Source organism: Polypterus senegalus, chromosome 3, assembly GCF_016835505.1.
Source record: "Polypterus senegalus isolate Bchr_013 chromosome 3, ASM1683550v1, whole genome shotgun sequence".
In the NCBI taxonomy this organism is placed as follows: domain Eukaryota; kingdom Metazoa; phylum Chordata; class Cladistia; order Polypteriformes; family Polypteridae; genus Polypterus; species Polypterus senegalus.
Window position 1 is genome coordinate 263,371,648 of NC_053156.1, and position 26,172 is coordinate 263,397,819.

Sequence of the window (26,172 nt, forward strand, 5' to 3'; positions counted from 1 at the left end):
CAATGACCCAAACACACACCAGCAAATCCACCTTTGAATGGCTGAAAAAAAACAAAATGAAGACTTTGGAGTGGCCTAGTCAAAGTCCTGACCTGAATCCAATTGAGATGCTATGGCATGACCTTAAAAAGGCGGTTCATGCTAGAAAACCCTCAAATAAAGCTGAATTACAACAATTCTGCAAAGATGAGTGGGCCAAAATTCCTCCAGAGTGCTGTAAAAGACTCATTGCAAGTTATTGCAAACGCTTGATTGCAGTTATTGCTGCTAAGGGTGGCCCAACCAGTTATTAGGTTCAGGGGGCAATTACTTTTTCACACAGGGCCATGTAGGTTTGGAGTTTTTTCTCCTAAATAATAAAAACCATCATTTAAAAACTGCATTTTGTGTTTACTTGTGTTATATTTGACTAATGGTTAAATGTGTTTGATGATCAGAAACATTTATGTGTGACAAACATGCAAAAGAATAAGAAATCAGGAAGGGGGCAAATAGTTTTTCACACCACTGTATACTATTAAAAATCATTAATTTAAAAGATATCAATAAATAGATTAAGTTAAGAACTGAATTTTAAAACACAAATGTATGTACTGATATAAGTAAAGACAATCATTATTTCATTTCAGTAGTATTATCAATTCTGGGGCTAGACTGGAAATGAATCTTGTGTAGTATTTCTCATGGTTTATTCATCCAAGGTTTCAGTAACTGGAAGCATATCTGAATGGGGATTAAATCATACATCATGGTGCTGAAGAGTGGTGACAAGTTGCATGTTGATGAGACATGCAAGTAAGAATTTCACCATTCTCTGTATGTGACAGTACTAAATTATGCTATACCATTCAGTTACTCTTCCAGCAATTTAGACTGAGCTACCATACCGGTCAGCAGTGATGGTTGTTTATAGCACTAATGCCTGTGGACAACTATCTTTGAGTCTTTTAGTCTTGTGCTACTCAGGTTATGACAGAGCAATAAATCTAAAACAATTTCTAATGTGTAGTATCCTGCTTGTTCACCTTATACCAGCTTTTCTTGTGACTGGTCCAAGGGCACTTTAAAAAGTACTGAATTTTGTGTTGATTGGTTTTTAAGCTAAGTTCTGTTCTAATTGCAGTCTTTGATTTATTCATATCTAATTAATAAAGTCAAAATATTTCAAGGCACATGGCCTACATTTGTAAGAATTATAGTAAAATACTTAATTTTTTGTCATGGCATTAAATACTTTTTTTAAATTTAATTGCTGTTCATCCATCTGTTCTTTTCAGAGAATCCAATTAATCCATTGTTGAACACTTTCATACACATATTAACACTCACTCATATTTGTAATTTAGATACACTACTTAGCTTAATATGCACATTACTCTGAAATGGGAGGAAATTTTATAACACATTTTTAACTAAGCTAACCATTCAGCCACTATGTCACTATGATGTACATTTTTTCTGGCAAACAAAATTATTTAGCGATTTCAACAAACTGAGAGGCAAAGAAGATAGGGTGTGTAAAAACATTACTTTTTCACATTATACTAGTTCTCCTTTCATTAAAGAAATGGAGGTTTAGAGAAATGAGTCAGTAGTCACCAAATATATATGTATTGCTTGGATATACTGTATATACAGTATTGTATACATGATTTGGCCTTTAAAAAGCTAACTGGCTTCACTTTAGTTTCAGTTTAAAAATCTGATGTGTGCAGTACATACAGTACCTTTCTCTACATACAACTTTGATTTTAGCCAATATCTGATTATGTGGAATGAAATGGAACAACTACCGTATATCTCTTTGAAAACAAACATATGCTGTAGTTGAAGATCAAAGGTGCACAAAAAAGCAACATTTCATAATCATCAGCTTTCTGTTATTTTACAATGCACACTGTACCAAGTTTCATTCTAAATGAGTCACCTATTTTTGACTTTTTGTGTCCACAGTCAAAATCCAGAGACACGGAGAGATATACAGTATGCACATAAACACACACAGACATAATGGTAAAAGTGATTGAAATAGTGATCAGGGAAGTCTAAAACTTGCAAATCTTTTGAAAACTGGAAGTTGAAAATCTAATTGTGTCACGAGATAATAGGCAGGGTTAGGCAGGTGTTGACCAGAGATTAGAATTTGGCAAACCAAAACAAAATGTGTGGTTATTACATAAGACTGATTAAAGCCTAAATATTTTCTTTTTGGCTTTTTCTCCAACATAGTGCAAGAAATTATTTTTTCTCAAGGTCTTTTGTTTACTTAAACAAAGTTTGGATGCCAATAACATCCAGTTAAGTAAACATGCATTTGATATACAACTGTACAAAAAAAAACTACACTCATGAGTCTTATACACTGTGTGCTGCTCAAAGAGAAAATACATACAGAGAAAAAAACATTAACTTTACTTCTCCATGTCCCTGAATACCATTGCTACGAAAAGATACCAGCCTTAAAATGCATGAGATGTATTCCATGAATCAGTTTTTTTAATATTTTTACACATTGATTCTGAATTTCATTTTTCTTAATTTGTTGCACCATATTTCTAAAACCTACTGATACACTGCTGAATTTGTGATAAAAAAATAAAAATTTTATTTCCTAACAGCTTTCTGAATTTCTCTTGTCATTTTCTTGAAGTTGATACCCTTCCTGTTTAGGTTTATATCAACCCTTTATAATGTGACCATGCTTTACAGATTACAGTGCCTCCTACTTAATGTCACTACAGTTCCTTATTTGGACCCATCTTTCTTAATGCTGCCTCCATTTCTAATTTGTTTTGCTACTTTCTTGGTGTTGCCTCACTTGCCTAAATTAGGGGCTTCCTTTCGAACTGCAATCATCTTTCTCAATCCTAAATGTCATCTTCTTAGTGCTATCATGCTTTGTAATTTGTGGCACAATCTTCTTAATGCTACTTAATGCTTATGGTTCCTTTTTAAACAGCACCTCATTTCTTAATTACACCGCAGTCTTGAAATTTAAGCACAGGGTTTCTTAAAGCTGCCACTTTTTCCAGGCTGTTACACTTCTTAGTGTGCTAGGAAACCTTTCTTAAAGCTGCCACTCTTCTGAGTTTGTGGCTGCTATTTTTTAATACTACCATATTTCCTAATTTTGCCAATGCTGCTACAGTTCATTTCCACAACACTTTTTACAGCGTTGGGCCCCTTCTTCATTTTTGGCATCCACTTTAAAGTCCTTCCACAGTTGCTTATGTATGGTGCCATTATTCTTCTATATTTTGCCCTTTTTATAATTAAATCAATATTTTTATATTTTACTAATAAAGACATAAAATATGTTTATTTTACAGATAATTTGATGTGTTTGTGAAAAATTAAAAGTAGTTAAGCAGGAAATTCTATTTAACTGTTCTGTGTTGATTCCTGTTATTTGTTAAGGAGAATAATGCAAATGTAACCAGACTTTAAAGATCAAATGACATCACAAGTAAAAAATGTCAGATGTGTTTCCCGGATGCTGGCACATATCAAATTATTTATGAAATTAAAAATATCTTAGTAATAAATTATTAATTTATCATACGAATGTTTGAGTGTTACATTTTCAAAAAACAAGGTGACCCTGAGAAAACCACCTAACATGCTTGAGCTTGAACTGCAAAATTGCATGGCATATTTCATTATGTGACCATTGGAAAGGTACTCTTTAAATGACTGTAAATGAATTATTAATGTATCAAATTTTATGCATAAGACATCTAGGAGCCAAAATGTGAACCTAACTACTGTTCAGTTGAAGAGGTCATGTCAATCTGACTTTATTTTCATGACTTTGAATAAAAGAGTATTGAAATCTACACTTTATAGTACTCTTTACTTTCTGGATGTTTAGAAAATCTCATAGGCTGCAACATCTTTCACGTGACAACTTCATTTTATCTGGTATTTTAATAGTGCAGAAATTGGGTTCAGAAATTATTAAAACATAATTGATAGGTTGACATTAACCACTAATCTATAAGCTACCTCATGTTACCAATATAATTTTTGTTCTGAGAGGATTTTTTGTAGCTCTGAAATACTCTCTAATACAAATTTATCTGGTACTGTAACTTTCACTTTTGGCATTTATTCATCTTTGTAAACGAGCACAGTTCCCCAACAAAAGTCTAAATTTAATCCATTTTCACTCAGTTGCACTATCTGGCATAATTCTAAAGATGCAAAAAACGATAAAAAAACAGAGATCTGGCCTGCAACTTTAAAAAATGCACTTGGAGTTCTATAATGGACATAGATAAGTGCTTTTTATGTTTGTTAATAGCTTTGCAGTATCACTAATCTTTAGTAAATCTGCTCATTGGCTAGGCAAAAATAAAGCTTACAGTGTAAAAATAGAAAATATTGTAAATTTAACTTGATTATATACATTAAGTCATCTGTTTTAGAACCTGAAGAGGTGAAAGGCAGGAACCAAACCATAGAATATATATCCATCATAGAGATCAGGCTGAAGTTGGGATCTGTAATCCATTATAAATGAGCACTTCTATGTAACAATGCTGCCTGCTTTACTGCCTTGTATGTATACCGGTAAATAAAATGTTCGGAAATTTCCATTCCTATGGTTAATACTTAATGCAGTGTGTTACATAAAGTTTGATCTTAATATGTGGATTATATTACACATAAGATTTGAAGAATTTTGAGATTAATAAAACAGCCTTTAAACAGAAGCCAGTGATACAATTTGGCATTGCTTCTTTGCTTCCTCTGATTTTTGAGTAAAAAAATGTGAATGCAACACTCAAGTGTAATAGAAATTACTAAGTAGCAAGCAGGTTTGAAAAATCCCCTTGATGATTTTGGCTAAAAATATGACAGGCTTAGAACTACAAATGAATGCATATGCATCATAATTCCTGACTGTCAGCAAATCATTTCCCTGTCACATTTTCTACAGATGTTTTATAGATGTGACCTTGAAACACTTAGTTATAATTTCTGATCTTTCAATTTTTGTAGAGAATGTTTCCTGGTAGACTCAATCATGTGGTGTGAATTAATAGGTTCTTGCAAAAGGTTAAATGATGGTTTTATTATTTAGGGAGAAAAAAATCCAAAACACCCTCTCCTTGGTGTTGTAGATTATTTGCCTGAACTGCAGGTTGCTTAGAATAGAACAGAAGTAATTGAGATCTATCAGTCTGGTAAAGGTGCCATTTCTAAAGCTTTGGGACTCCAGCGAACCACAGTTTCTGTCAGATTATATTCTATACAAAGACCCCAGGACAGCGTTTTCACTTGAAGCAATTTTTGTAGATTTCCAAGACGCAAACCACTGTTTCAGTTTAATTACTGGGAAAATACCTTGTGGACTGATGAGACAAAAGCATTTCCCTGGCGATTTCATGTTATGGTGGTGGTAGTGTGATGGTCAAGTATGTATTACAGTGCTGGACCTGTACATACTCAAAAAATCAAAAAAAGAAAACTTGCAAACATCATGTGGTAAACAACACTATTTTCTGTTTGTTTTCTCTTATAATGTTCATTATTGTAACAAAACATTTTGTGCTAAAGAATAAGAAATCAGGAAGGGGCAAATAACACCACTGTGCAACACTATTTTCTGTTTGTTTTCTCTTAAATATAAGGAAACAGATTATTTAGCTGCAAAAAGTTTCAAATTATCACAAACTGGATTTTCAAAGAAAATGAAAGACTTGTCCTCTGGTTCTTCAACAATGACATAATGGGTTAAAACAGGTTTAGGGTATTAATGCATTGCTGATTTGTTCATGTTTATGAAAAGATTAGTAATGTTAATTAAATATTTAATGACTAAAATGTGTTTCTAATATTTGTTACTTTTTCCGTAATAATTAAATGTATTAAATGTATGTTAATTTTGTAAGTCCTCTTGTATAAAGGCTAACGCCTTCAGTAGTGTTTCAAGATGAAAATTAAAAATGTACCTTTCTCAATGTAATGGCAGTATTTGTAACCAAGTTTATTTTTGTCACAAATCATCCGTGTTGACTGTGCACAGACCACAGAACACATGTTGATAGTTGTGTTTCAATGACTATAATCTTCCGTCTCATTGTGGATCAGTGCCAGGCAGACACTGAATAATAATAATTTAGGCCATAACCTGACTCTAATTCCCCATCACTATGATGTGTTTTTTACAGAGGTGGATTTGGAATGATTGAGTGTTTGGTGCAAGGGGCTTTTTTATAAAGGCAGATTATAAAGGGCAGTGAGTTGGAAGCTATGTCACAGCTTTTACATTATTACTTTTTTGTTATATAACCCTATTCCCAAATGCTATCCTTTAAAATCTGAATGTAGTCATTGTGATCCTGTGTTGTGTTCTGTCGCCATGCATTAATATTTTAACATAGCAAGTATGAGGGTAACACCAAAATTAATGATCATATTAATGTTACTATTCAATAATGATATAAATGAGAAATGCCTACAGTACATGGCAGATTTGTATCTTCTTGTTTACATCTCCATAAAATCCCAACCCTAAATGATGAATTTTTGCTACCTTTCTAAAAGATTTCCTTATTCATTGTTCATATTTTCACATTTCCTGCATTATTTCCACAGCCATAATCGGCAACAACCAGTAAAAACAATTATATTCTGTTGCTTTCATTCACATCACTGCAAAGGAGTGCAGTACACTTTCAAAAAATGTTACATGCTGCATATTTTTCTCATGAAAACACAGCAGGATACATATTAGTGTGTTTTCTCTACTGCACTGCTGCACAGCTGCTCTCCAGCAACCGCCCTTCTTGGCGATTGGAGTGTGCATAAATTTGGCCTCATCTGCAGGAAAGTGCAATGCTGTCCGATAGGGACTCTATCCTCTGGAGCCAGCAAAAAAGGTGGGGTTTCAACCTAAATTAACAATATAAAATGAATGTATGTGGTCATGTGTGCTCTAATTATGTGCACATTCTCAGCATGAAACAGGAAATGACACCAAAGTTTTTTTCACTTTATTTAAAGACAAATTAACCGGCAGAGAAATGCAGAATTAGCCCATGAAAATACATATTGTGCAAAATCCAGATGGAAAATACAACTTTGAGAATAAGGCCTTATGTTGGAATTTTAATCTAGGTGTTTAGATTCTGCACCAAAGTGATGAAACCACCTTTCATCATCCATATGGTAAAAAAAGTAATTTCTTTTCAGTATCTTAAACTTTCCACAGTCTCCTGGACTGTATTTACCTTTTCCTCTGCCATTTCTCTAAATGTCATTTATTGATTCAGTCTGAGCTCATTAATTTTATTTTTTGTTGTGGTCATTTAGGGCACTTCATGAGTAGCTACAATAAGCCCTGATCAATGATGTTTATGTTTTAAACTGTTTTATCCATTTTCTCTATTGCTAGCAAGAGCGGCATTTTTCAAGTGGGGCGACTACCCCAGGCCCCACGCCTAAGGGGGCCCTGCTCTTGAGGTCCGTGTGTCCTGTTTTGATAAAGTCCGCGTGTTATCTTGCAAAAAATTAGCTGAATACTGTAATGAGAAAATCTGGTGTATGTTGACATTATTTTTATTGCATTCACGCGCAAGTTTATACAGTCCACACATACCGCTAACAAAGTTTGACGTTACTGGCCCCGCTTGGGGTTGGTCAGCACTAGGCCCCACACACCCCTAAAGCCACCTCTGATTGCTAGTACAGACAAATGCATTTCTGTATGCATGTTGAAGTCATTCATGAATGTCCACTTCGCAAGACATTTAATCGCTGTATGTTTTGTAATGCACTTATCCTTATGCGAGTCATTTTCTAATAATAAATCTGTAATCCATGACTGAGGCAAATGATATCCTTTTTCATTCAGATGTGAGACAACAGGTGGAGAGTCTCTTTTCAATTCATGACTGAATATATATTTCAGTATTGTTAGGCAATTTTTGGCAGTTCTAATGTCTTTGTTACTTTTGATACAGTACATCCCTTGTAAAAAAGCATTTTCAGTTAGTTGTTATAGATTACTGAAAAAATAATTAATTTTGCTCACATGGCCACACAGTAGAGCAGTGGTTAGCACTGCTGACAGCTTTAGAGCCTTGAATTTGATTCCAAAAAGAAACATCTTTTTTTTGAGCAGAAGCCCATAATAACCGCATCAAGTATATGTTATGGAACAGCCATAAATTGGGCAGTGGTTCTTTAAAGGGCACTTCTGTAAATCCACCTATACTTACTCATATAAAGCCAGTAACCCAGCAGAGGTCCAAGTCCAGTCTCCTGCAGTTGTAAGGCAGTTGCTCTAATTCCTTTGGCAAAGTGTCATTTACAGGATATCAGGATTTTTAAAGAATCTTTACCATTATGTATAATCTTGCTGAAGTGAAAGCAAAATAACATCCTAGTAATTTCATGTCTTACACTATCAGAAAATCTTTTTACATTTGCATTTTGTGTTATTGTACTCTAAAGCAAATGTTTGACTAGTGAGATTATAATAAAGGGATGCCACAACCTAAAAATAGGCCAAAATCATGACTGAATAGAAAATTATGTTAGTAGTGATCCATCCATTATCTGATTCTGCTTAATCCAATTCAGAATCATGCAGTCTATCTGACCGGCATCTAGCATAAGATACCAACTTTGGATAGGGTGCCAGTCCTATGAAGAACATACACACATACACTAACTTAAAAAATGCCAACTTAAAGTGACCAATTAAACTAACATGCACATCATCGGGATATACTATATAAGCATGTCACTTCTCCTGCCTTTGCTCATATTGAACAAACAAAAGAAAAAAAAGCAACTACATCTCTAATGTTGGAAGACACACTGGAAGAAAATGTCATCCAAATAAGAAAAAAGAAACAGAAAAAAAACCCATGCAGACATTTGGTGAAAACTCTCCCCCCAGTTTCCTGGAGCTGTGAGGTGACACCACTACTAATAGAGAGTTGATGTTCATAATAATGTGTCTGTCCTCTTCGAACTAAACAGTGATATTGTTTACCCTGAGCTTTTAGCCGAGAAATTGCTATAGAAGTGATATAACACATTTTTGAAACTAAAAATATTAACAATTGTATTTAGTCTGACAAAGCTAATGTAAACAGAATATATCCATTTATTAATTTTGGAAGCGTGCTTATTCCAATACAGCTTAGCACAGGTAAAATCTATCCTGATTATATAAAGTGCAATGTTGAAAACCACCCTTGACAGTGGGGCCTATCCTACAAAATGTATATACTTACAAGAGAAAACTGTTCTAGCTGCAGAAATACAGAATACAGTACATTGATCAACCTTTTCAGACTTACCAGAATTCTGGTACATTTTCTTTAATGGCTCACAAAATTTGTAAGTCTTATTAGAAGCTGACAGTACTGTATTATATAAATATTTAAATTTGGATGAGTCAAAAAAATATATATTACTAACAGCCTGCATCCCACATTTTGCTGTTCTACCTCCTTTTCAAGGGTATATTTATGCTGATAAGATGTAATTATAAGTGTCAGTATGTACTTTGGAGGCACTTATTACTGACAAGAAGGCTTGCTGACTCATCTAACTGTTAAGTTGTTTTTGAGAAATCAGATGTTATGTATGGAAGTTATGGTAGTCTCTAATTAAGATCTGAAATAAAAGTAAAAAATTGATGAAATTGCCTTTGGGCAAGTTCTAATTATGTTTTACAAGTAAAGCAGAAGCTCTGAGCTTTTTTGATTTATTGTGTTACCTGTTATAGTTATATTTGCAACTCTATTTTAAACCAGAAATGGTAATGTTATTGTACTTTTGGAAATCCCTTCTATATGTTTCTGGGTTTGTATTCAGTGAAACTTGACATCCCATGATATATTTGTACAACTTTAAGAGAAATTAGTTAGTTTTTCCAAATTAAGTAGAGCAATAGCCATGTTTCTTTATTTAGTAAAAGTAGCAGTGATTACATCTTGCCTGAAGAAAGGGCCTTAGCTACCTTGAAAGCCTGCATATTGTAATCTGTTCATTTAGCCAATAAAAGGTTTCATTTTGCTTGACAGATTTGTTTGCTTCAGTACACTTCCAAGAGGCTGAGTTCAAATCCCAGCGTAGTCACTGTTGGAGTGGAGTTTGCCCTTTCTTTTTGTATTTAAGCTTTTCTTTGGTTATTTTGTCTTCCTGACCATCCCTCAAACCCCGTAGGTATTAGGTTAATTGACCTGATATGAGTGAGTTAAGTTAGTGCGTGAGTTTATGTTATAATAGACTGCCACCCAGGTGTTACCAGGATTAGCTCTGCTCTCCTTTGACTTTGAACTGGATAAGCAGTTTCAGAAAAATGGAGGAATGGATGAGTCAAGAGTTAATTTAATGAGAAATAAAAGGTTGCAGTGGTTACTACATATTACTTACAGCTTAAATGACCGACCTCAGTTTACTCCAGAATTCTTCATTTAATTGACTTTGTGAAGTTTATACCTGGAGTTTTCTCATTCTTTCGGCATGTCTGTGGGTTTTTGATTACAAATGCAGGTTTGTTCCTCCACACCAAAAATGTCTATAATGAATAAATAAATCGAGTCTGTGTCTAGCATCCCCCTGCTTTGCTTTCAATTCTACCTGAATCTAAATATGGAGAAATGGACAAAACACATGTCTTTAAAATATTCTCCAAAAATGTAATTTCTGAAAAATAGAAGTACACACTTAAACTCCTTCTACAGTAGTTGAAACAATTATCATAGTGGTGCTCATGTCCAATGCATTGGATTAACACCAAGAAGCTCTGTGTTCATGTTCAGTGAATTTGACTGAATAATACTCGACTAGGTACCAATCTAAATCACAGAGCTGAATAAAGTGTATCCCTAAAGTGTATTCTTAAGCATTAATCAGGTCAAATTATATCATTCAACTTCAGCTGTTAAAAATGTATATATTTTACATTTTGGATACAATGTAATCCTCATTAACAATTTGTAAGGAATAAAAATGGTGTGTTTGATTGTCTTATATGGTAGTAGACTGGAAGGCCAAATGTCAATTTTTAACATCTCATAGTTAAATGACTTAATCCACCCATTACCTAACCTATGTCCAGTTTAGGTACATGGGAAATCACTTCCCATTAAATAACAGAATGTTTGTTTCTTCTCTTTATGAATCTGTTCTAAATAAAACTGATTTATTGGTTTCTGTACTGATTATTGTACAAAGCAATGTAGCCTATCAGCTAAGGATTGAACTTTTCACCACATGGTTGCTGGTTATGTTCCCACCACTGTCTCACTGTGTGAGTATGTAATTCTATACATGTCACTTTAGCTGTTTTTTTGTGTAGATGTTAAAAATATACAGAAATAACTACACTTATATATTTGCTACTTCCAAGTGAGGTGTTATGATGGAAATGTTGGGAAAGTTTAAACTAAATAAATACTGTACATAGGCATGTGTATGTATGTAAGTCCTGTACTAAATGAGTACCCTCATAGATTTCTGGAGTAATGTTTAATGAAGAAAGATGTTATATAAAATAGTGTATGCTTAATTACATTAATACAAAACTTATAAGTTGTGCAGCTATCAATTAGCATACCTGTCAGTTATGTGTTTGTTTATTGAAAACATCTATTTATGTTTACTAAAGATGCTATAACACAGTTCAAATTAATTTAGGAATTTTAAATCAAAACATGATGCACAATCCTTAATTACCAGGAGTTTCCAAGAACATTCAGGATGCAAAACCTGTAAAGTGATGAAATATCGAACTATGATAAAATCTCCTCCCTTTTACTACTTCTCTTTTTTTCATACAGACATCTGACTGTAACTGTCGCTTTCAATTTCACACGGGTGGATGTGCATTACTGATTGTTGACCTTTATCATCAGTATCTGCTCAAACTGATTTTCTGCTTTGTGATTCACTGACAACTTTTGACAGTGCAGGGGAGAACCAGCAGAAGTGATTTTTTCTCACATCTGTCTTCATGTAGTGTCTTGTTGCAATTGTTTTCTCTCAATATTTAGTGCATTCTCATTAAAACCCATCATAAAATGCATAAATTCTGGTGATATGCTCATTTTTGAGGCATGGTGTTACAGGAAAAGAGTTTTACTCCTTGTTTTATATAGCGTCATTGCAATATCAATTAGAACTCAATTTAGACTTGCTTTGCCTGGCCAACATTGAGCATAGAAAATGATGGTCAGACTCAAAAGAAAAGATGAGTTAATTTTTGCAGAGATCGGTACATTTTATCAAAAATAAAGTTTTAGCTGTAATCTGATCTATCTTAATCCCAACTGTTATTAGATGGTAACCTGTTACCACCAGGATGATTGCCAGACTCAAAAAAGCAAAGAAGACTTAATTTTTGCAGAGATTTGAAAAATCTATCCAAAATAAGGTCTTAGCTGTAATCTGATCCATCTTAGTCCCAACTACAAGCCTGTTATTAGATGGCAACCTGTTATCAACAGGATAGTGAGAAAGTGGACTCTGGAGACTGAAGTAGCTCTGAATGACTGCTTCCAAAGTACAGACTGGAAAATAATATGCAAGTGACATAGGGATGATATCGAGGGATTCAGTTACTGTGTCACAGAGTACATTATTGTACCCCCATTGCATAGCTTTCCAAAAAAACAAGCCCATAATTACTAAGGCACTAAAGAGTCTCCTGAATGATATGAAAAGTCTTTTCACATGTGGTGTCAAAAGGCCTCAAAGGGCATACAGAGAATGTGAAAGGAAAACCTGAGTAAAAAGAAGGGAGATTACTGAGCAAAAATAGAAAACAAACTGCCCCAGAATATCAATCAGGTTTTTTGGAATGGACTGAGGATCTTTACTGTACTCAAGCAAACCAGAGCTTAGGTGCTGAAAGGAAATGTGGACAACATATTGTATTTTTACAGTTCCGAAGAAGGCAGGCACATCTTTGCCTAATACCTATAAACCAGTGGCCCTTATACCCACATCATGAAAACCTTTAAGTCCTGAACTAAATGAGTCCTTTTGTGAAGGGCCATGTTGACCACTGTAGTTTGTCTATTGCACCAAGATTGGAGTGGAAGATGCAGTTACCCATCTGCTCCACAAGTTGTTTATTCAGGACATCTGTATGCACTGTAGGGATTATGTTTTTTTGATTTCTCTAGTGCCTTCAATTTTGTCCAGTCATCCTTATTAAGGAATAAGTGCAGGGACATGTATGGTGTTCTGCATAATAGACTGTTTCTCTGGAAGATCACAATTTGTGAGGTTCAAGGACTGTGTCTGAATTACAAGGTTGCATTTATCTTTTTTTGCCTGCATGGCTACAGTAATTCTTGAAAGAGGTGCCATTCTGTTTCAGCACCCTTGTCACTGAATGCTCTAGTATCAGACATTACATTATTTTTCTGTATGATGGATTATTTATATTACTGTGGATGGAGAATTCTGGGTGCCTTGAACTATTTCTTAGTTCTACAGTGGGCCCTCTTAAGTGATTTACTACAAGACCTTGGAGCAATTGTAAGTAAGAGAAGAAAAAGCAAAAAAAGATATTTCATCAAGATGGGAACAAAACTCTGTTGTTTATTTGTGAAATTCAGCACAGTGTAGAAGTATAGTGAATTTAAAATATGCCAACTGTCAAAGAAATTAGTATAAAAAAGACAAGATCACCATTACAAATAGCTCCATCTGCTTGACATTTTTTATTACAACATGCCTGAGGGAGCCTCATTATGTAATCAAATCAGATCAATGCAAGGCTGCAGAATAGAGCAAAGTAACTATCTTAGTAAACTGGGTTCATTTTTGTGGCAGAGTCAAGAACCACATTACTTTGTGCCAATCAGCATACAGATAAATGGTATAATCTTTAACACACCTATATTCTAGTATTACCTAAAGGTCCCAAAAGAGCTAAACAGGTTAAGAGTACTGTATTTGGTACACATTTATACTGTATCTAAAGAGAATCTTCTTATTTATAAATTATGAATAAAAATAAAAAATATTAACTTTTATTATTTCATTAATCCCTTGGTAATGTGCTGGGTACAGATGTTACATAATATCTGGGTTAAACAGGCAGTTATAGTCAGAAGCACTTTACACATTCATACAAAAGGTTTTACCCTAACATAGCCATTGGAGAAAAAGTATGAAATAATGATGTAGTGGTGCTACAATGGTAACCTGCCATAGAATGGTTCATTTTTCTTGTTGGTAAGTTTCAGTCAGTTTTACAAATTAATGAGTATCTTTACATTTTAAGTACAGCTCAGCAAAATTTGCAGTTACCTTGAAATAACCCACACTCATTATGTAGCACTAACATAATTATAATCATATATAACATAATCAGATTCTCTCAAAAAGCAGTGGCCATGACACTTTTCAACCCTGCCATGAGATAAAATTTCACTTCCCTACATTATTTTTTAAAGATAGGAAATGCCATCATCTGAAAAAATAAAATCAGCTAAAGAAGTGTATGCAGTTTTATAAACAATATTTCCAATTAAGGTTAATATTTCTCCTTCCATGTAAAAAATCCCCATGTGCAAAATCATGGGTTGTTTCAGACAACTGTTGTTTTGCATAATTAAATCATGCAGAAGCATTCTTCTTCGAGAGCTGATGTTTCTTCCTTGCTCTTCTTTCATGAAACCAATTGTTACTTTGTATTTTCCTGTATTTTCTTGTATCATGACACTGTGGCTGGAGCTTGTAATTTTGAGGTGTTATTGAGACTAAACTATGTCAATACTCTGCAGATTAATTTGGCAGGATGGCACACTTTTGTGTGATGCTTTGTATTATGGGATATTGTGCTTCATATGATTATGGTATTGCTTTCGTAACATTTCCTAAACAAATATAGAACAGCAAAGTCTTTTGTTTTAATCTGGACATAATTCATTTCCATGCACCCAACTGCTTATCATAAACAGATGTATAATAATTCAGTTGATCAAATAACAACAGCATCTTTTATTTCTATAGCACATTTTCATACACAGGATGTAGTTCAAAGTGCTTTTCAAGATGTCAAAGAAATAGTTACAAATAGAGAAAAATATTAAATTAGGTAAGAATAATAAGAAAATAACATACAAAAATAAATAATACATACTTACACAATATTAATTTATATTTAATAGAGAGGTACAGCCCTTATATATAGAACTAGCAAAATACCTGCGATTCGCAGAGGAGAAGTAGTGTGTTAAAGAAGTAATGAAAAAGAAAAGGAAACATTTTAATAATAACGTAACATGATTGACAATGTAATTGTGTTGTCATTGTCATAAGTGTTGCTGGCATATATATACACACACACACACACACACACACACGTAAACATATATATATATATCTATACTAATAAACGACAAAGCCCTCACTGACTCACTCACTGACTGACTGACTGACTCATCACTAATTCTCCAACGTCCCGTGTAGGTAGAAGGCTGAAATTTGGTAGGGTTATTCCTTACAGCTTCCTTACAAAAGTTGGGCAGGTTTCATTTCAAAATTCTACGCGTAATGGTCATAACTGGAAGCTGTTTTTCTCCATTTACTGTAATGGAGATGAGCTTGAAACCGTGGGGCGGAGTTTAGTGTGACATCATCACGCCTTCCACGTAATCACACAGTGCGTAGAAAACCAGGAAGAGGCCCAAAAAGCGCTGAAGAAAACATGCATTATATAATTGAGAAGGCAGCGAAACAATAAGAAGCGGCGAGTGACATATACAACCATATTCATGAGTTCTGCTACTTCGGAAACAAAGCACGATGTAAACCTACACTTTAAATTAAGTTCATAGACAGGCTGCCGCTGGCGTTTGTAATTTAGTGCCTACCCATATAAGGCCGTCCATCAGCGGCAATCCAATAGCAAACTGCCACGGGTAAATATTCACGGGTGAAGGACTGTGCTTATGCAGAGGAAGATGAGATGGTCAGGGTGGTGTTTGGCATAAACTCAGCAAAACTGCGAGAGAAAGTTTTAAGTGCCGGGACTTCGGTAACATTAGATACAGCCATGGACATTGCGACATGGCACCAGCACAGCTGGGAAACTTCGATGCATGTACACCGGCGGCTCACGTGAACTGGCGCGTGCACAGACAAAAAGCAACAGTTCCAAAGAGTGCTGAACAAAAACCGAATTACACAATTGAAAAGGCAGCAAAAAATATGAAGCGTCTGATACATACAAGCATATTCATAAATGCAGCTACTGTGGAAACAAAGCACACGGTGGAAAAAGTCAATGTCCGCTAAAGGACGACAGTGTAAAAAAAAACCTGTGCATGCAGTGTGTCGGGTCTCAGATAAAGAAAAAGACGAGCTGTTTATTGATGCAGTAAGAAACGAATCGATGAATGAAACCTGTCATCTTTACAACGATTGACAAACACGGAATGTAACTTGAACACAACACATCCTACAAATACGAACCTGATTGAAAGAAATAATGATAATCAAATCCTTGATGACAGCAAAAACTCAGTAAAACTCACAAAACAATTACTGTATATTGACAGTCATGTTACGTTATTTTTAAAATGTTCCCTTTTCTTTTTCATAGTTTTTAACACACTACGTCTCCGCTGCGATGTGCGGGTATATATATATATGTATATATATACCCCGATCTACATACTCGAATAATGGATACTTTATTCGCCATAAATGATTGTTTTGGTAAAGCCATACTCAGTGTATTCATTAGATGAACAGTAAAAAAGTAAGAGCGAGGGGAGGATGACTTATTGAGGCATGCAAGCAAAACCACAATAGCACGCGGGCTCGATGTATGAAAAAATATATCTTTTAAGTTCTATTTACTCCATATGTGTCAAACTCAAGGCCGCGAGCAACATCCGGCCCGGCGTGTAATTATATCCGGCCCGCGAGATCATTTTATATACTGTATTATTGTTATTAATGGCCCGGGGATATGAAGCACTGGTAACACAATAAACTACAGATCCCATAATGCAGTGCTTCAGCTGCCTTGCCGAACACTTACCACGTCCCCTCCGTATCTTCAGTCGTTTCCTTACTTTGCGAAGGAAGCAGCTTTCTCAGAGCTTCTGCACTGTTTTATAAACGAACGATATATAAGAAAGTCCTTTTCCTTGCTTCGCCAACGAAGCAGCCTTTTTATTTAATCCACGGGTTCTCCGCTGTTTCATTGTTCATTTATTACGATTTTTATAGTTATTGTGTAGGTTTTATTTAATCCACGGGTTCTCCTCTGTGTTCACTGCGGTGTCTTCTTTCGTTCTGACCTTAGCCAAGGAAGCAGAAACTTACAACCACGAAACTTTGTAGCGGCACAACACTTCAGGTCACATCTCTACAAAACAACCTAATTGAAGCAACTATATTTACTGGCAGTGCCTCAGGTGACACAGTTTTTATTCCTTGCATCCCCGTTATACCATCTAATCTCCCATTTCAATTCAAACGCGTTCAATTTCCAGTAAGGCTCTGCTTCGCAATGACAATTAATAAGTCTCAGGGACAAACACTACAAAAGGTTGGCATTGATTTGAGGCAGGATTGCTTTTCACATGGCCAACTGTATGTTGCATGCTCAAGAGTGAGCTCAGCACACAGCTTAGTCATATTACAACCAGAGGGCGAACTGACAACATGGTATACAGAGATCCTTAACAATTAATTTTTACATATTTTAGTTCAGTCTAAAATGTTTACTTTTTATTTATAAAAATATTCAGACAGTATTTCACATGAGCCTTGGTATTTTACTAGTATATATATATATATATATATATATATATATATATATATATATATATATATATATATATATATATATATATATATATATATATATATATATATATATATATATATATATATATATATATATATATATATACATACTAGCAAAATACCAGCTTAGCTGAGAAGTAGTGTGTTAAAGAAGTTATGAAAATGAAAAGCAAACATTTTAAAAATAACGTAAGATGATTGTTAATGTAATTGTTTTGTCATTGATATTGAGTGTTGTTGTCATATCTATCTATTTATATATATATATATATATATATATATATTTATATATATCTGTATATATATATTTATATATATCTGTATATATCTATATATATATATATATATATATATATATATATATATATATATATAAAAAATACCTGATTGGCGGAGAAGTAAAAGAAAAGGAAACATTTTAATAATAACGTAACATGATTGACAATGTAATTGTTTTGTCATTGTCATGAGTGTTGCTGGCATATATATATAAATATATATATATATATATATACATCTATACATATATATATACACAGTTATATATATATACATATACACACATACATATATATACATACTGTATATACACATATACATATCTACATATATACTGTATATACACATTTATATATACAAATCTACATATATATATCCACATATATATATATATTAGGTGGGACTCGATTAAAAAATTAATCCAATTAATTAGAGGCTGTGTAAGAATTAATCTTGATTAATGTATGTAATCACACACGTAAATTTGCCCCAAATCGCAAATGTTTTTTTTTAATTTAAAAGTGTTTTACTGGCGACAGAATCAAATAATAGACATGTACATGAATATTGTAAACTGAAGCTGTTTTAATTTCTGAAAAAAAAGCCTTTAAACTGCATTTGAATTCAAAACAGAAACAAAAATATCATCCCTGGTTAAAATTGGGCAGACTTAAAAATAAAGTGGTAGTTTAAGTACTTTAAGTAGATTTTCAGAATAGTATTGTCTTTAAATAATAATAACCAAAATTTCAACATAAAGTGCAGTTTTTCTTCTTAAAAAAATAAGTCAGAAACATAAAAGGTAATTTGACCAACTTAATCTTTAAACTCTGAGTAACCTTAGCCAAAATTATTTTGTACATTAGGCTAAAACAGTGTGATCATTGAACATTTTGTAATTAGATGTAATTAGAATTACTAACGGTCACGGAAGTCCAATGATCCCCAGTAAGAGCCACAAAGTCTGCTTTCTGTAATGCATCTAATTTTGCTTGCTTTTCATTGTGCACAAAACCATGCTTTTATCAAGGCTTACGGGAAGTCGAAATGATCAGTCGTAGGAGCGCTTTATTCCGACTCTAACATTTTTGTAGCTGTGATGTGTGCATCAGTGTAATGGATGTACCAGGAAATGATGCATTGACAAAAGTTCCCGTTTGCTTGGAATTGAAAGTGTGATTAAATGCGTTATTTTTAGCGCGTTATGGAGTACATGCATCGAAGCTTCTCAGCTGTGCTTGTGCTAATAAAGGGAAACATTTTAAAAATAACGTAACATGATTCTGCGTTAACCGAATATTTTTCATACGTCCCAAACCAAGGAGATCGAAGGTAAAATGAATCAGTAGCGCGCGTACATACTCAGTGCATCCCCTCTCGGGAATCGAACCTCGAATGTCGGCATTAGAGGCGAAGACTCTACAATTGAGCCACAGCATGTGGCTTGTCTATCTGAGTATATACTGTAGATAGGGGTATATATATAGATTTAAATATATACCCGCGTATCGCAGTGGAGAAGTAGAAGTTATGAAAAAGAAAAGGGAACATTTTAAAAATAGCGTAACATGATTGTCAATATACAGTAATTGTTTTGTGAGTGTTATTGAATGTTGCTGTCATCAAGGATTTGATTATCATTATTTCTTTCAATCAGGGTCGTATTTGTGCGATGTGTTGTGTTCAAGTTACATTCCGTGTTTGTCAATCGTTGTAAAGATGACAGGTTTCATTCATCGATTCGTTTCTTACTGCATCAATAAACAGCTCGTCTTCTTCTTTATCTGAGACCTGACACACTGCATGCACGGGTTTTTTTTACACTGTCTTCCTTTAGCGGGACATTGACTTTTTCCACCGTGTGCTTTGTTTCCACAGTAGCTGCATTTATGAATATGCTTATCAGGCGCTTCATATTTTTGCTGCCTTTTCAATTGTGTAATTCGGTTTTGTTCAGCGCTTTTGGAACTGTTGCTTTTATCTGTGCACTGCGTCAGTTCACGTGAGCCACTCGGTGTACTTGCATCGAAGGTTCCCAGCTGTGCTGGTGCCATCTCGTGCTATGTCCATAGCTTTATTTAATGTTACCTTAGTCCTGGCACTTAAAACTTTCTCTCGCAGTTTCGCTGAGTTTGTGTCAAACACCACCCTGACCATCTCATCTTCCTCTCCATAAGCACAGTCCTTCACCCGTGAATATTCACCCGTGAATATTTACCCGTGGCAGTTTGCTATTGGATTGCGCTGACGGACGGCCTTCTATGGGCAGGCACTAAATTACAAGCGCCAGCGTAGCCTGTCTATGAACTTAATTTAAAGTGTAGGTTTACATCGTGCTTTGTTTCCGAAGTAGCACAACTCGCTTCTTATTGTTTCGCTGCCTTCTCAATTATATAATGCATGTTTTCTTGAGCGCTTTTTTGAGGTCTTCCTGGTTTTCTATGTACTGCGTGATTACGTGGGAGGCGTGATGATGTCACACGAAACTCCGCCCCCCGGCGTTGAAGCTCATCTCCATTACAGTAAATGGAGAAAACTGCTTCCAGTTATGACCATTACGCGTAGAATTTCGATATAAAACCTGCCCAACTTTTGTAAGGAAGCTGTAAGGAATCAACCTGCCAAATTTCAGCCTTCCACCCACACGGGAAGTTGGAGAATTAGTGATGAGTCAGTGAGTGAGTGAGTGAGTGAGTGAGTGAGTCAGTGAGTGAGTGAGTGAGTGAGTGAGTGAGGGCTTTGCCTTTTATTAGTATAGATAAATACTGTCACAAAGTTGAGATATACTCAATAAAAGGTTTGGGGCAGCAACCCGTATAATCTCGTCCCAGGCGGCAAAGTCATTCTTTTTATAAAGTTTTGAAATGAAACCTGCCCAACTTTTGTAAGTAGGCTGTAAAAACGAGCCTGCCAAATTTCAGCCTTCTACCTACACGGGAAGTTGGAGAATTAGTGATGAGTCAGTCAGTCAGTGAGTGAGTGAGTGAGTCAGTGAGGGCTTTGCCTTTTATTAGTGTAGATCAATTTTTAAGTCTCTAAAGATGAATCTGATGATAAGGTCAGATGACTGGGGAGGAGGAAAGGAAACAAGCTGTAGATAAGCTGGAGACAAAAAACAAAATCTGCAGAAGTTACAAGGTCAAAAGACCTCCCGGTCCCCACTTGGCATTCTATCTAACATCAATGTTCTTAAGTAATTCCTTATTTTTTCTTTTTTTTTTTTTCTTAAAGCTTTTTCTTAGAGGAATCAACACTGTGGGTCTTTTGGGAAGTTGGGGTATAGACTTTCAATCAAACATCACAGGTTGCGGCATAGTATTCGGCTTTGATTGGGTGGTAGTGGTGCAGAATGCCACCACAGAAGAACTGGAAAAGAGATCAGAGAAAAGAAGATATTTATAATGATTGCAAATTCTTTCAGTAATAATTAGAGTGGAACCTTGGTTTGCGAGCATAATTCGTTCCGGAAACGTGCTCGCAATCCAAAGCACTCGTATATCAAAGTGAATTTCCCCATAAGAAATAATGGAATCTCAGATGATTTGTTCCACAACCCAAAACTATTCATATAAAAATGATTAATCTATACTAATAAAAGGCAAAGCCCTCACTCACTCACTGACTCACTCACTGACTCACTCACTGACTCATCACTAATTCTCCAACTTCCCGTGTAGGTAGAAGGCTGAAATTTGGCAGGCTTATTCCTTACAGCTTACTTACAAAAGTTGGGCAGGTTTCATTTCGAAATTCTACGCATAAGGGTCATAACTGGAAGCTATTTTTCCCCATATAATGTAATGGAGTCTTGAGTTGGAGATGGCGGGGGGCGGAGTTTCGTGTGACATCATCACGCCTCCTACGTAAGTACGTAGAGCACAAGGAAGAACTCCAAACAGCGATCAGCACAAAACGCCATTTCACAATTGAGAAGGCAGAAAAACATTATGAAGCAAATGATGCATACAAGCATATTCATAAGTACAGCTACTGCGGAAACAAAGCACGGCGTGAACCGTAAGTTTATATTAAATTAAGTTCATAGGCTACCACTAGCGTTTGTAATTTAGTGCCTGCCCATATAAGGCCGTCCATCAGCGGCAATCCAATACAAACACTGCCGGTAAATGTTCACGGGTGAAGGACTGTGCTTATGCAGAGGAAGATGAGATGGTCAGGGTGGTTTTTGGCACAAACTCATTGAATCTGTGAGAGAAAGTTTTAAGTGCCGGGTCTTAGCTGACATTACACGAGATGGCACCAGTACAGCTGGGAACCTTCGATGCAAGAACACCAAGCGGCTCCGTGAACTGGCGCAGTGCACAGACAAAAGCAACAGTTCCAAAGAGTGCTGAACAAAACCGAATTACACAATTGAGAAGGCAGCAAAAAAATATGAAGCGTCTTATACATAGAATCATATTCATAAGTGCAGCTACTGCGAAAAACAAAGCACACGGTGGAAAAAGTGAATGTCCTGCTAAAGGAAGACAGTGTAAAAAAAACCGTGCATGCAGTTTGTCACATCACAGATAAAAGGAAGACGAGCTGTTTATTGATGCAGTAAGGAACTAATCGATGAATGAAACCTCTTATCTTTACAGCGATTGACAAACACGGAATGTAACTTGAACACATCCTACAAATACGAGCCTGATTGAAAGAAATAATGATAATCAAATCCTTGATGACAGCAACATTCAATAACACTCACAAAACAATTACTGTATATTGACAATCATGTTACGTTATTTTTAAAATGTTCCCTTTTCTTTTCATAACTTCTACTTCTCCACTGCGATACGGGGTATATATATACCCGATCTACAATACATACTTTAGCATAGACAAGCCACACGCTGTGGCTAATTGTAGTCTTACCTCTAACGCCGACATTGAGGTTCGATTCCCAGAGGGATGTACTGACTATGTACGCTACCGATTCATTTTACCTTAGCATCTCCTTGGTTTGGGGCGTATGAAAAATATTAGGTTAGCAGAATCATGTTACGTTATTTTAAAATTTTCCCTTTCTTAGCACAAGCACAGCTGAGAAGCTTCGATGCATGTACTCCATAGCGCGTTAAAAATAACGCATTTAATCACACTTTCAATTCCAAGCAAGCGGGAACTTTTGTCAATGCATGATTTCCTGGTACATCCATTACACTGATGCACACATCACAGCTACAAAAATGTTAGAGTCGGAATAAAGCGCGTCCTACGACTGATCATTTCGACTTCCCGAAGCCTTGATAAAAGCATGGTTTTGTGCACACTGAAAAGCAAGCAAAATTAGATGCATTACAGAAAGCGGACTTTGTGGCTCTTACTGGGGATCATTGGACTTCCGTGACCGTTAGTAATTCTAAATACATCTAATTACAAAATGTTCAATGATCACACTGTTTTAGCCTAATGTACAAAATAATTTTGGCTAATGTTACTCAGAGTTTAAAGAGTAAGCTGGTCAAATTACCTTTTATGTTTCTGACTTATTTTTTAAGAAGAAAAACTGCACTTTATGGTGAAATTTTGGTTATTATTATTTAAAGACAATACTATTCTGAAAATGTACTTAAAGTACTTAAACTACCACTTTATTTTTAAGTCTGCCCAATTTTAACCAGGGATGATATTTTTGTTTCTGTTTTGAATTCAAATGCAGTTTAAAGGCTTTTTTTCAGAAATTAAAACAGCTTCAGTTTACAATATTCATGTCCATGTCTATTATTTGATTCTGTAAGCCCACTAAAACCGTTTTAAATAAAAAAAAAAAACATTTGCGATTTGGGGCAAATTTACGTGTCGATTACATACGATTAATCAAGATTAATTCTTACACAGCCTCTAATTAATTGGATTAATTTTTTAATCGAGTCCCACCTAATATATATATATGTAGATATATATATGTAGATTTGTATATATATGTGTATATACAGTATATATGTAGATATGTATATGTTGTATATATGCATATATATGTATATATGTGTGTGTATATATACAGTATATTTATATATATGTTTATATGTATATATATGTTTATATATGTGTCTGTGTGTGTGTATATATATATATATATATATATATATATATACCAGCAACACTCATATCAATGACAAAACAATTACATTAACAATCATCTTACGTTATTTTTAAAATGTTTGCTTTTCTTTTTCATAACTTCTTTAACACACTACTTCTCCTCTGGCCTTGGTATTCTGCTAGTACAAAATATAAAGTAAAAATACATAAAACAAATTAAGCTGCACTTTGCCTTTAAAAAGAATCATGGCTGGTGTGAGTGAGTTTCTAAACTCATGTGGGATTCCACCCAATGGGACGACACGCGGAAGAGTGTCCCAAAGCAATTGCAGTCTCCCAATGCTGTAGCAGTTCGCCGTATAAGCGCATCCAAAAAGATCGCAGACATGCTATAAGCTCCTGCCGTCGATGGGTGATACAAGGAACATTATAAAGATCCCGCTACAATAAATAACAGCGCTGTTGCTGTTTCAAGCTGAATAAAGCTGGCGTTGTTAAAGTATTAAGACTCAGCTTTGTGTTTTGGGGGCGCAAGATGGGGACTCGCACTTCACAGCACACACACACACACACACACACAGAGTGACAATGCTATAGTAAACAGTATACGCTCGTATGGATGTTGACTATATGAGTGAGGCACAAAGACTCAGACGGAGAGTAGGAGATGATTGCCCGAGAGAGAGAGAGATAAGGAGAGAGAGATAAGGAGAGAGAGACACGTTGCGCGCGAGTGAGAGAGATAAGGAGAGAGAGAGACGCGCACAAGAGAGAGAAGAACCATCATCTTAGTTGTGATCACATGACGCTCAGCAGACAAAGTGTATCCATACTACTCGTATTGCAAGACATCTCTCGTTTATCAAGTCAAAATTTATTAAAAAATTTTGCTCGTCTTGCAAAACACTCGTAAACCAAGTTACTCGTAAACCGAGGTTCCACTGTACAGTATATGCATATCTCGTTTATTAACAATGGAACTAAAATGTAGCTACATAAAAGTAAAATTATAAAAGTGGGTTTTTAGGGGTTTTCTAAAATAATCTGCAATGTTAGAATGGTGTTATTTGTATTGATAAACTATTTCATATTTTTGGTGTGTAACAAAAGGCAGCCTCACCACTTCTTATAGGCTTGGCTCTTGCAATAATAAGCAGAACTCTATTGAGGGAATGTTCATTTGCACTAGTTGTTGGTACATGTGATTCTAGCCAATGTACTTTTTAGGTGGTGTATTTATAGACCTGTGTTTTTTTTTTTTCTTTAGGAGTGTGTGGATGCTGTGGGGCACTAAGACCCCGGTATAAAAGACTAGTAGATAACATCTTTCCAGAAGATCCAGAGGTGAGTCCTTATATTTTAATTTTTATTTGATGAAAGGTGACAATCCTCTGGCACAAAACTTTGTAGCGTAAACATTAGCAAGTAGAAACTATTTAGTTTTATTAAAGCAGTAGTTTCACTGATGTTTATGTATTAGCATTCATGTGCAAAGGATTATATTGGAATTTCATAAAAATACACTAGTGAGTGTATCTCTTTTTGGTGCCATTTCAAGTGGGACAGTTTATCATTTTATAAAAGGTGTAAGAAAGGCACTATACAACGCCCGACCTGACACAGATTGGACACGGGAGGCGCAAGTAAAATAAACCAAACTATTTATTTCTTTCTTCAGCTGGAGGGCATGTCTTCCCCGTAATCCCTCCAGCCACAACACAGTCCCAACCACAGTACAACAAGCACTTAGCACTTCCTTCCTCTTGGCACCACCACTTCTCCTCAGCAAGCTTTGTCCTCCTGCCACCCGACTCTGGCCACCAAGTGGTGGTCACTGGCACCCTTTTATCAGGCACCCAGAAGTGCTCCAGGTGGTTGATTAGTGACATCCAACTGCACTTCCGGGTAAGGTGAAACCAGTGCCAAAAAGGGGCCAGCCGCTCCTGTTGCAGCACCGCCTGGCAGCACCTGCGGAACCCCACAAAACTGCACAGAACTCCAACACCCGTGAAGCCCTGGGGGAGTCCGAGGCAC

At 35.4% G+C, this 26,172-nt stretch overlaps 1 protein-coding gene across 8 annotated transcripts in view; it reads left to right on the top strand.

Annotated features, from left to right (window-relative positions):
- Positions 1-26,172, top strand: part of LOC120526114 (protein EFR3 homolog B) — a 165,947-nt gene that overhangs the window by 38,285 nt on the left and 101,490 nt on the right. For all 8 annotated transcript variants that reach the window (XM_039749043.1, XM_039749039.1, XM_039749041.1 and 5 more), the window contains one exon: positions 25,406-25,482. Coding sequence is in view for 5 of the 8 variants with exons in the window: in XM_039749039.1 (XP_039604973.1) it covers positions 25,406-25,482 (77 nt within the window). In the remaining 3 variants the exon portion in view is untranslated. The remainder of the gene's footprint in view (positions 1-25,405; positions 25,483-26,172) is intronic.